Genomic DNA, 13,673 nt, shown 5'->3' on the forward strand with positions numbered 1-13,673 from the left:
TTGCAAATAGATACCGTTCATGCAAAACAGCTGCTATATAGTGCTCCAGAAACGTATACACTCCTGAGCACAAGTCCCTACTTTTCAACAAAAGATACTAAAAGGATGAACAACATGTTATAATATAAGTTAAAGGGACAGGTTAAATTAAATTTTCATGATTCAGATACAGCATGTAATTTTAAACAACTTTCCAATTTACTTCCATTAAAAAAAATGTGCACAGTCTTTTATATTTACAATTTTTGAGTCACCAGATCCTACTGAGCATGTGCAAGAATTCACAGACTATACGTATATGCATTTGTGATTGGCTTATTGCTATCACATGGTACAAGGGGAGTGGAAATATACATAACTTTGAAATTTGTTATAAAAAATCGACTACTCATTTACAGTTCAGACTAAGTGCTATTGCATTGTCTTGTTATCTTGCATTTGTTGATTATGCAAATCTAATGTGTTGACTGGTCCTTTAATCAGAAAGAAAAATGTTGTGTTTTATGTCCCTTTAATACAAACAGCAATAAAACAAAATAATTTAAAGGGACATGAAACCCTAATTTTTTCTTTCATGATTTAGAAAGAGCACACAATTGTAAACACATTTCTAATTTACTTCTATTATCTAATTTGCTTAATTATCTTCATATTCTTTGCTGAAAAGCATATCTAGATAGGCTCAGTAGCTGCTGATTGGTGGCTGCACATAGATGCCTTGTGTGAATGGCTCACCCATGTAAACTTACATTCATTATTTTTAAAATAAAGATACCAAGAGAACGAAGACAATTTATAATAGGAGTATATTAGCAGTTGCTTAAAATTGCATGCTCTTTCTGAATCATGAAATAATTTTTTTGGGTTTAGTATCCCTTTAATAATTAAAAACACTCATTGGAGAAACTAACTATACAATTTTAGATGTATATATGAATATATGGGTAGATTCATTAAAGCTAAATGCAGCACTATTGTATACTCCCTCGGTAATTGGTGAGACAGACATTTATATATGTCTTTGTTTTTAATTAGAGATATGAAATATAGGCCTCTAGTTATCAAGCCGTCAACCTCAAATACGCTGGAATTCCGCAGAGTATTTGTGGCGAGGCTGATTCACCTTAGTTATCAAGCCCTACACACTGGCAAAAGTAGAATATAGTGACGTAAGCTTCGATCCGCCGTACTCAGTCCGACACAGATCGATTCTTATGTTACTCCAGATGTTCCGAACACAAGTTCGGCACAATCTGACTAATTTTGCTAGTTATCAAAAAACTAGCAGGTACGCTCAGCACTTTTTCGGCCCAGCGTACCTGGTTTTCAATCTGCCGCCCTGGAGGCGGCGGATCCCATAGGAATCAATGGGAGTCTGACCATAGCGAAAGTTCATGTTCGCTGCTGCCCGACATCCCATTGATTCCTATGGGAAATGTCTGCACCTAACACCCTAACATGTTCCCCGAGTCTAAACACCCCTAATCTGCCCCCCCTACACTGCCGCAACTAAATAAATGTATTACCCCCTAAACCGCCGCTCCCGGAGCCCACCACCACTCTAATAAACTGATTAACCCCTAAACCGCCGCTCCTGGACCCCGCAGCCACCTACATAATACCTATTAACCACTATCCTGCCCCCCTACACTGCCGCCACTATAATAAATTTATTTACCCCTATCCTGCCCCCCTATACCGCTGCCACCTATAATACATTTATTAACCCCTATCCTGCCCCCCCTCACACCGCCGCCACCTATAATACATTTATTAACCCCTATCCTGCCCCCCTACACCACCACCACTATAATAAAATTATTAACCCCTAAACCTAAGTCTAACCCTAACCCTAACACCCCCCTAACTTAAATATTAATTAAATACATCTAAATATTATAACTCTTATTAACTAAATTAATCCTATTTAAAACTAAATACTTACCTTTAAAATAAACACTAATATAGCTACAATATAAATAATAATTATATTGTAGCTATCTTAGGATTTATTTATATTTTACAGGCAACTTTCAATTTATTTACACTATCATTAAATTAATTAAATAAATTAGCTACAAATAACTACAATTAAATACAATTAAATAAACTAACTGAAGTACAAAAAAATTAAAAAACTAAGTTACAAAAAAATAAAAATACGTTACAAACATTTAAAAAATATTACAACAATTTTAAGCTACTTACACCTAATCTAAGCCCCCTAATAAAATAACAAAGCCCCCCTAAATAAAAAATGCCCTACCCTATTCTACAGTAAAAGGTTAACAGCTCTATTACCTTACCAGCCCTTAAAAGGGCCTTTTGCGGGGCATGCCCCAAAGAAATCAGCTCTTTTGCCTGTAAAATAAAAATACAACCCCCCCAACCTTAAAACCCACCACCCACACACCCCTACTCTAACCCAAACCCCCCTTAAATAAACCAAACACTACCCCCTGAAGATCATCCTACCTTTAGCCGTCTTCAGCCAGCCGACCACCGATGGAACAGAAGAGGACATCCGCAGCGGCCGAAGTCTTCATCCAAGGGGCGCTGAAGAAGTCTTCCATCCGATTGAAGTCATCATCCAAGGGGCGCTGAAGAAGTCTTCCATCCGATTGAAGTCATCATCCAGGCGGCGTCTTCAATCTTCATCCATCCGGAGCGGAGCGGAGCCATCTTCAGACGAGCCGACGTGGAGCCATCCTCTTCTACCGACGGACTAACGACGAATGACGTTTCCTTTAAGTGACGTCATCCAAGATGGCGTCCCTCAAATTCCAATTGGCTGATAGGATTCTATCAACCAATCGGAATTAAGGTAGGAAAAATCTTATTGGCTGATTTAATCAGCCAATCAGATTGAAGTTCAATCGGATCGGCTGATCCAATCAGAAAATCAGATTGAGCTTGCATTCTATTGGCTGATCGGAACAGCCAATAGAATGCGAGCTCAATCTAATTGGCTGATTCAATCAGCCAATCAGATTTTTCCTACCTTAATGCCGATTGGCTGATAGAATCCTATCAGCCAATCGGAATTTGAGGGACGCCATCTTGGATGACGTCACTTAAAGGAACCATCATTCGTCGTTAGTCCGTCGGTAGAAGATTATGGCTCTGCGTCGGCTCATCTGAAGAAGGCTCCGCTCCACTCCGGATGAATGAAGATTGAAGACGCCGCCTGGATGATGACTTCAATCGGATGGAAGACTTCTTCAGCGCCCCTTGGATGATGACTTCAATCGGATGGAAGACTTCTTCAGCGCCCCTTGGATGAAGACTTCGGCCGCTGCGGATGTCCTCTTCTGTTCCATCGGTGGTCGGCTGGCTGAAGACGGCTAAAGGTAGGATGACCTTCAGGGGGGTAGTGTTAGGTTTATTTAAGGGGGGTTTGGGTTAGAGTAGGGGTGTGTGGGTGGTGGGTTTTAATGTTGGGGGGGTTGTATTTTTATTTTACAGGCAAAAGAGCTGATTTCTTTGGGGCATGCCCCACAAAAGGCCCTTTTAAGGGCTGGTAAGGTAATAGAGCTGTTATTTTATTACCGGGCTTAGATTAGGTGTAAGTAGCTTAAAATTGTTGTAATATTTTTTAAATGTTTGTAACTTATTTTTTTTAATTTTTTGTAACTTAGTTTTTTTATTTTTTGTACTTTAGTTAGTTTATTTAATTGTATTTAATTGTAGTTATTTGTAGCTAATTTATTTAATTAATTTAATGATAGTGTAGTGTTAGGTTTAATTGTAACTTAGGTTAGGATTTATTTTACAGATAATTTTGTATTTCTTTTAGCTAGGTAGTTATTAAATAGTTAATAACTATTTAATAACTATTCTAACTAGCTAAAATAAATACAAAGTTACCTGTAAAATAAATATAAATCCTAAAATAGCTACAATGTAATTATTAATTACATTGTAGCTATCTTAGGGTTTATTTTACAGGTAAGTATTTAGTTTTAAATAGGAATAATTTATTTAAGTATAGTGTAGTGTTAGGTGTAATTGTAACTTAGGTTAGTTTTTATTTTACAGGTAAATTTCTCTTTATTTTAACTAGGTAGCTATTAAATAGTTAATAACTATTTAATAGCTATTGTACCTAGTTAAAATAAATTGAAAGTTGCCTGTAAAATATAAATAAATCCTAAAATAGCTACAATATAATTATTATTTATATTGTAGCTATATTAGGGTTTATTTTAAAGGTAAGTATTTAGTTTTAAATAGGATTAATTTAGTTAATAAGAGTTATAATATTTAGATGTATTTAATTAATATTTAAATTAGGAGGGGGTTAGGGTTAGACTTAGGTTTAGGGGTTAATAATTTTATTATAGTGGCAGCAGTATAGGGGGGCAGGATAGGGGTTAATAAATTTATTATAGGTGGCGACGGTGTAGGGGGGGCAGATTAGGGGTTAATACGTTTAATATAGGTGGCGGCGGGGTCTGGGAGTGGCGGTTTAGGGGTTAAACAATTTATTTAGTTGCGGCGGGGTCCGGGATCGGCAGGATAGGGGTTAATACATTTATTTTAGGTGGTGGCAGGATAGGGGTTACTAGGTATAATGTAGGTGGCGGTGGGCTCCGGGAGAGTCGGTTTAGGGGTTAATACATTTATTATAGTTGCGGCGGTGTCCGGGAGTGGCGGTTTAGGGGTTAATACATTTATTATAGTTGCGGCGGTGTCCGGGAGCAGCGGTTTAGGGGTTAATACATTTATTATAGTTGCGGCAGGGTCTAGGAGCGGCGGTTTAGGGGTTAATAACTTTATTTAGTTGCGGGGGGCTCCGGGGGCACCGGTATAGGGGGTAGAACAGTGTAGTTTAGTGTGGGTGCTTAGTGACAGCTTGTCAATAAAGCTGTCAAATAGCCGAAGAGCAGCGAGATCGGATGAGTGTTAACTACTACAGTCCGCTGCTCATCGCCCCGTACTTGGTGCGTGGCTTTTTGACAGATTTATTGCTAACTTTGGAGAGCGTATTCAGGTCCGCGGCGGCGATGTGAGGCAAGCTTAGGCGGGCGTATTGGGACCGGTGATGGCAGGTAAGTAGACACGTTGATAACTAGGCCTCATAGGCCTCTAGTTATCAATATCTGTCGGACCTGATACGACAGAGCGGATCAGGTCCACCAGACATCGCTGAATACGGCGAGCAATACGCTTGCCATATTCAGCATTGCACCAGCAGCTCACAAGAGCTGCTGGTGCAACGCCGCCCCCTGCAGACTCGCGCCAGCAGGGGTGTCAATCAACCCGATCGTACTCGATCGGGTTGATTTCTGGCGAAGTCTGTCCGCCTGCTCAGAGCAGGCGGACAGGTTATGGAGCAGCGGTCTTTGTGACCACTGCTTCATAACTGCTGTTTCTGGCGAGTCTGAAGACTCGCCAGAAACAGGGGCCATCAAGCTCCTTATGGAACTTGATAACTAGAGGCCATATAGTACAGCTAAAGACATCTGCAGAAAATGCAAGAAAATTCCATTCTTACATTTATTTCATACCAGCATTTTTTTTTATTCTAAATTACAGTGATTTCATCTTCTTAAGTGTATTTTCTATCAGCAAATGTGTTTTTGTGATTAGGATTTAAATTAAAGTTTTTTTGTTACTGTGACTTTGAAAACGTTAGAGCACAAATTTTTAACTTTCAACTCATAATACAAGCGCAAATTTCTAAGCATAAAAAATTACTTCTACCAGTTTTAACGTTCAAACGTAAGTGCAAACTAACGCCCCACTTGTAATATAGCCCATTATGTGCAGTGAGATTTGGAATTTTTGGCAATATTTTAAAACTTTTATGGAAATTAATTCCCCACAGTGTTATTCTTGATTTTTAATTACAATTTCGCAAAAAAAGAAAACAAAGTAAAATATTACATTTTAAAAAATAATTGAGCAAATATGCCCAGGAAATCCGTCATGCCCATATACAAATGTGATTCAGATCTTTTAACTCTTAGCAGAAACATCACTCTATAAAATTGGAAAACACACATTGATCATCATTCATTATTAGTTTTCATTGTGGAGAACAAATATCTTGGCAGTTATCAATCTCAACTGTGTTTGAGTCAGAAAGATTATGATCACTTGCTGAATGAATGAAAATAAATCAACCCCAATATATGACCTAAATATAAACTAGACAATTTACTTGCAAGAAATATTCAGCTAGATTACGAGTTTTGCGGTATGAGTGAAAAAGCAGCGTTATGGCTCTTTTTCACTACCGCTGGTATTAAAAGTTTTGCAGGTATATCTGTACCACACACTTTTTTGGCCGTAACGCAACACAACTACTGCAGCTTTCATTGGGACTTCCATAGCGCCGGTATTACGAGTTTGCCTGTCCAGGCCAAAATGTTAGCGGTACAGTCTATATCGTCAAGATCCGTACCGTAAACTGAAAGTCAGTAGTTATGGCTTTTATGTTTCAAAGTCGTAACATAAAACTCATAACTAAATTGCTAAAAAGTACACTAACACCCATAAACTACCCATTAACCCCTAAACCAAGGCCCTCCCGCATTGCAAATACTAAAATAAAATTATTAACCACTAATCTGCCGCTCCGGACATCGCCGCCACTATAATAAACATATTAACCCCTAAACTGCCGTACTCCCGCATCACAAACAATAGTTAAATATTATTTACCCCTAATCTGCTGTCCCTAACATCACCACAACCTACATTACTGTTATTAACCCCTAATCTGCTGTCCCTAACATCGCTGCCACTATACTAAAGTTATTCACCCCTAAACCTAAGCCTAAGTCTAACCTTAACACCCACTAACTTTAATATAATTAAAATAAATCTAAATAAAACTTACTATCATTAACTAAATAATACCTATTTAAAACTAAATACTTACCTGTAAAATAAACCCTATGCTAGCTACAATATAACTAATAGTTACATTGTAGCTAGCTTAGGTTTTATTTTTATTTTACAGGTAAGTTTGTATTTATTTTAACTAGGTAGACTAGTTACTAAATAGTTATTAACTATTTACTAGCTACCTAGCTAAAATAAACACAAATTTACCTGTAAAATAAATCCTAACCTGAGTTACACTAACACCTAACCTTACACTACAATTAAATAAATTACATTAATTAAATACAATTAACTAAATTGCAAAAAAACAAAACACTAATTACACCTAATCTAATAGCCCTATCAAAATAACCCCCCCAAAAAATAACCCCCCCGCCATACAATAAATTACCAATGGCCCTTAAAAGGGCCTTTTGCGGGGCATTACCCCAAAGAAATTAGTTCTTTTCCCTGTAAAATAATAATATAAACAACCCCCCAACAGTAAAACCCACCACCCACAAAACCAAACACCCCAAATAAAATCATATAAAAAAAACCTATGCTCCCCATTGCCCTGAAAAGGGCATTTGTATGGGCATTGCCCTTAAAAGGGCATTTAGCTCTTTTTCTGCCCAAACCCTACGCTAAAAATAAAACCCACCCAATAAACCCTTAAAAAAAAACTAACACTAACCCCCGAAGATCCACTTACAGTTTTTGAAGACCGGACATCCATCCTTAACGAAGCCGGGAGAAGTCTTCATCCAAGCGGCAAGAAGTCCTCAACGAAGCTGGGAGAAGTCTTCATCCAAGCGACAAGAAGTGGTCCTCCAGACGGGCAGAAGTCTTCATCCAGACGGCATCTTCTATCTTCATCCTTCCGACACGAAGCGGCTCTATCTTCAAGACATCCAGCGCGGAGCATCCTCTTCTTTCCACGGCTCTTCAAGAATTAATTCTCCTTTAAATTATGTCATCCAAGATGGCGTCCCTTGAATTCCGATTGGCTGATAGAATTTGATCAGCCAATCGGAATTAAAGGTGAAACAATCCTATTGGCTGATCTTCGGGGGTTAGTGTTAGGTTTTTTAAGGGTTTATTGGGTGGGTTTTATTTTTAGCTTAGGGTTTGGGCAGAAAAAGTGCTAAAAGCCCTTTTAAGGGCAATGCCCATACATATGCCCTTTTCAGGGCAATGGGGAGCTTAGGTTTTTTTTAGATAGGATTTTATTTGGGGGGTTTGGTTGTGTGGGTGGTGGGTTCTACTGTTGGGGGGTGGTTTGTATTATTTTTTTACAGGGAAAAGAGCTGATTTCTTTGGGGCAATGCTCCGCAAAAGGCTCTTTTAAGGGCCATTGGTAGTTTATTGTAGGCTAGGGGATTTTTATTTGGGGGGGGGGCTTTTTTATTTTGATAGGGCTATTAGATTAGGTGTAATTAGTTTTAATATTTGATAATTTCTTTTTTATTTTGTGTAATTTAGTGTTTGTTTTATTTTGTAATTTAGTTAATTGTATTTAATTAATGTAATTTATTTATTTGTAATGTAAGGTTAGGTGTTAGTGTAACTCAGGTTAGGTTTTATTTTACAGGTAAATTTGTATTTATTTTTGCTAGGAAGCTAGTAAATAGTTAATAACTATTTAGTAACTAGTCTACCTAGTTAAAATAAATACAAACTTACCTGTAAAATAAAAATAAAACCTAAGCTAGCTACAATGTAACTATTAGTTATATTGTAGCTAGCTTAGCGTTTATTTTACAGGTAAGTATTTAGTTTTAAATAGGTATTATTTAGTTAATGATAGTAAGTTTTATTTAGATTTATTTTAATTATATTAAAGTTAATGGGTGTTAGGGTTAGACTTAGGGTTAGGTTTACGGGTTAATAACTTTAGTTTAGTGGCGGCGACATTTGGGAAGGCAGATTAGGGGTTAATAAGTGTAATTAAGATGTCGGAGATGTCGGGGGCGGCAGATTAGGGGTGTTTAGACTCAGGGTTTATGTTAGGGTGTTAGGTGTAAACATAACTTTTGTTTCCCCATAGGAATCAATGGGGCTGCGTTACGGAGCTTTACGCTCCTTTATTGCAGATGTTAGGCTTTTTTTTAGCCGGGTCTCTCCCCACTGATGTTTATGGGGAAATCGTGCACATGCACGTAAAACCAGCGCAAAGCAGCACTGATATTTGAGTGCGGTATGGAGCTCAATTTTGCTCATTGCTGCAATATTGCCTGCTAACGCCGAGTTTATGAAAACCTGTAATTGCAGCGCTATAGGGAGGTGAGCAGTGGAAATAATTTGCAAGTTAGCACCAAGCCGCTCTTACCGCAAAACTCGTAATATAGCCGAAAGACAGGTAAAGACAAAACATTGATAAAAATGTCATGTTTAAATAATTTTTCCTGAGCTTTGCTGATTACTTTAAAAATACCTAATATATCACTTGGTCAAATAAAATTTTGGAGTGAGAGAGCAGTATCCACTCCCTGCATTTAAGATTGCATAAAGGTGTATTTCAAAATAATGTTTGAGAAGTGAATATGTACCTATTTGGTTGCAACATAAAAAAAAGTTATCTATTACTTTTATTATAGGTACGATGCATTAGAGTACAGAAGATACGTTATATCTGGAACATATTAGAGAGAAAGTTTGAGAAGATCGGGTAAGTTAATAATTGGATTTTTTTTTTCTTACTTGTTCATCAAACTATTCTTAATTAGCAAAACATTTTTTTTTTATTTTAAAACTTCTTTATTCAAAAAATAAGAAATTACAATACATGAAATGTATAAGGCTGTACACTGTTCATCTCAAAGGTAGACAGAATAACTACTGGCACACAAAGGACAAAAGTACATTTTACAATGTTTTCTGTTTTGTATAGAGAACACGGAACACAATTCAACATCTCACATTAAACATAGAACAATATATATTGTATTATACTTTTGGAGTAGTGTGTTTGAATGTGTAAATGAGTGGAAAGCCTCTTATCTAATTATGCTATGTTCGGGGGAAGTTGTCATAAAAGATGTCTAGTCTATTGATGGACATATAAAAGTACCGTCCTAGACATAAGTTAGTTGTTGTTTGTTGTAACCAGCTTTGTGTAGAAGGGACTTTCTCTTGTTTCCAAAGTCTTGGAATAAGTTGTTTTGCACTGTTTACAATAATATGGAATAGTTTAGCATGTAGTTTCGAAGGGAGCTTAGGGAATACATTAAACAAAAATATCAGTGGATCCAGAGGCCAATTGCAATCAAACAGGTAGTTTATATACAATCTAACTTCTTCCCATGAGTCTCTAATCATTGAGCACTACTACCAGATGTGATAAAGTGAACCTATTTGACTACACTTCCTCCAGCATTTATCTGACACCTGAGGGGATTTGTGTTTTAGTCTTAGTGGGGTGAGGTACCATTGCATGAGAAGCTTGTAGTTTGTTTCTAGTATCTTTGGAGAGCGTGACAAATGGGAAACAGAGTGGAAAATTGAGTTCCAATCGGATTGTGTTCTTGATAGGGCAGGGAGTCCTGCCATTTTTGTGAGTATGATGGTCGTTTTTGATGTTGTGGTGATAGTAAGATTTTGAAAACCAAAGAGATTGAGTGTTGGGGCGGGGCTGGTGCACTGCATAATGTTTCAAATGGAATTTGTGGCCGGAATAAATATTATTTCAGCTTATGGCGTTGTAAAAAATGTGCTAATTGGTGGTAATGATACCAAGTTTTGAAGGTGTCTTTACCTAAATCTTTTATTTGCTCTATGGGTAGGATATTAGAGTCTTTGATGGTCAAGTATATAGGTATGAGTTTGTTTATATCTGTGATGTCCTTATTAATATGTCTCGTCCCTAATGGCAGTTGCGAGTTGCACAAGATTGGGGTTAGATGGGAAGGGATATTCAAGATATTTCGATATTTACGCAATACAGAGTCCCAAGTATCTAAGGTTTCTTTAATAATTGGAGATTGGCAAATTGCATGTGGTCTAGACTGTGGTGATAGCCAACAAATACTACCAATCTGGGGGAATTTGATCAAATCTTGTTCAATCGTGATCCACGTTTTGGTGTAGGGGTTACCATAGTGGTACCAGTCAATGATTTTTGTTAGGATGGTTGCAAATCTATAGGCTTGGAGGTCAGGGATACCCAATCCTCCCTGGTGTTTAGGTAGGTATAATGTTGTTCTGGAAATTCTCTGAGGTTTTCGATTCTATATGTAGGAAATCAATGTGTTATGTAGTAGTGGAATATAGGTTTTTGGTAACACATATAATATTTTAGGGAGGAGGGTCATTTTGACTGTACTAATTCTGCCCAGCCATGAAATTAGTTTAAGGAGCCATTCGTTGGTGAGTTGATGGAATTCATTAATTAATTTTTCGTTATTTAATTTAAATAATTGAGAAGGGTCAGGTGATAAATGCATAAGTATTTTAATGTGAGTGTAGTGATTATAAAGGGGGTGGTTTGAGAGAGTTGTGTTTTGTCTTTTTGGGTAATTGTAAAGGCAATAGTTCCAATTTATTGAAGTTAATGGAATAATTAGAGAGTACTAAGCTAGTACTTCTATGGAAAGAACAAAAAGTAAAGAGGAAAGGGGGCAGCATTTAGAATGGGAAAGGGGTCCGAAAGAGTTTCATTTATTCAGATTTTAGCTGATGGTTGGGTGAATAGGGCGAAGATTTTTGCTAGGAATTTATCTGGGAACCCAAATTTCTGTAACGTGAGAGATAGAAAAGTCCAGTCCAGTCTGTCAAAAACCTTTTCCATGTCCATTGACAGGAGGACTGAGAGTATCTGATTCTTAGTTATTTGATTGATTAGATGTAAACTTTTTACAGTGTTGTCCCTTGCCTCTCTTCCCTGTACAAAGCCGGACTGATCTTGATGTATGATATTGGGGAGTATGGGGTTAAGCCTATTGACTAGTATTTTTGAATATGATTTTAAATCTACGTTAAAAAATGAGATAGGCCTGAAGTGAGCTGGTTGGTCCAGGGCCTTACCTGGCATCGGGAGGAAACTTATACGTGCTTCTAGCATGTTGGCCCGGAATTGGGTTGTCAGTGTCTATATTCTGAAATAGTGCTAATAAATGTGGGCTAAGTAAGTCTTTAAAGGTTTTGTAGTATGTTCCAGAAAAGCCATCTGGCCTCAGACTTTTCCCAGGGGATAATGATTTGATGGCCTCTTTGAGCTCATCTGATTCTATTTGTTCTAATAAGGGTTTCTTCCATTTCTGGAGTAATCTGAGGGATGTGTAACATATGAAGATATTTCTGGCAATCTGTTTTGTGTTTTTCTATGTCTCTGCCAGGGAATAAGTTATATAAGTTGGCATAATAATGTCTAAAAATTTTCCCCATTGAAAGGGAGTCCTCTACACGTGATCCATTTTATTGGGTTAGTTAGTGTATATAGTTCGCATTTAGTTTTTTCTTAAGGTCTCTAGCCAGGAGTTTGCCCGGCTTGTTACCATCTGTGTGAATTTTTTGTTTTAGAAAGAAGGAGGTTTTTTGTGCTTTAATGTCTAATAATGTGTTTAGTTCATGTCTATGTTGAGTCAGATTTTGTAGTATGGAATCATCTAGAGGGTTGTGTTTGCTGGTCAAATTGGCTAATTAGTTGTATTAGGTTTTGTTGTTGTCTGGCTATTCTAGATTTATGTGCTTTAAGTTTGATGATTTCTCCCCATATTACACACTTGTGGGCCTCCCATTTCGTGCTTAAAGAGGTATCTGGGGAATAATTTTCCTGGAAGCAATTGGTTATGCATTTAGTTATTTGTTCCTGGGCTTGGGGATCTGCTAGCAAGGTATCATCAAGTTTCCATTGGAATGGTTTGGAGGGCCATTTGAATGTGTTGTGTACTGCTGATGAGTGATCGGACCAAGTAGTGGGTATTAAGCGGGAAGAATGTAAAAATGATAACAATAAGTGGTCTACTAAAATATAGTCCAGACGTGAGTATGATTTGTTGGGATTGGAAAAGAAGGTGTAGTCTCTCTTAGTAGGGTTGAGTTGCCGCCATGTATCATGTAGTGATAGTAGGTAGAAGTCTTGCCATATTCTTTTGTGGAATTTACGTCTCAATTTTATAGTTTGGTTGGAGCTATCTAAAAGGGGATCTAATGGGATATTGAGGTCTCCGGGTATTAATAAGGCAAGTTTTTGAAATTGGATGATCGAGTTGGTGATAGAACGAAAGAAAGTGGTCTGGGAAGAATTCGGTGCACAAATATTGACAATAGAAATAGGTTTAACGTATAGAAGACCTAGGTAACGGCTCTCTTTATCCATATCTACCTTTACTAATTGAAATGGGGATAGATCGGTGGATTAAAATACTGACCCCAATTATCTTTTTAGTAGGATGACAACTGTGGTAATGTGTTGGGTATTGAGGAGAAAAGTATTTTGGTATGGAGGATTTCTTAAAATGTGTTTCTTGGAACAACAATATATCATATTTACAATGCTTATAGTCTTGCATTGCTCTAGAGCGCTTCATTGGTGAATTAAATCCCTTAACATTCTGCGTCAGGAAGGAGAATAGTTGTGGGGTTGAATCATCCATTAAATGTAGACAAACTGTACACAGATGGCAACCAGAGCCAAACAGGTACCTGTAAGAGGCACCAAATGATGAAAAAAAAAATATATATATATACAAAATGACAAATTGGTATCCCTTAGTAAAGTGTACAAAAAAGAGCCAAAATGTACAATCAGCTCCAAAGGTCACAATAAAAGGCACAAACATATCCAAATATTCAGTGCATATATATCACAGAGGTGCATATAAATCAGATTCACATAT

General features: G+C 37.3%; 1 protein-coding gene across 1 annotated transcript in view; it reads left to right on the forward strand.

Moving 5' to 3' along the window:
• The window catches only part of LOC128657507 (probable cation-transporting ATPase 13A4), a 252,157-nt gene that overhangs the window by 30,687 nt on the left and 207,797 nt on the right, over positions 1–13,673 (forward strand). Inside the window, exon 4 of the mRNA XM_053711874.1 lies at positions 9,435–9,505. Within this exon, the coding sequence (XP_053567849.1) occupies positions 9,435–9,505 (71 nt within the window). The remainder of the gene's footprint in view (positions 1–9,434; positions 9,506–13,673) is intronic.

This window comes from Bombina bombina, chromosome 4, assembly GCF_027579735.1.
Source record: "Bombina bombina isolate aBomBom1 chromosome 4, aBomBom1.pri, whole genome shotgun sequence".
NCBI classification, from domain to species: domain Eukaryota; kingdom Metazoa; phylum Chordata; class Amphibia; order Anura; family Bombinatoridae; genus Bombina; species Bombina bombina.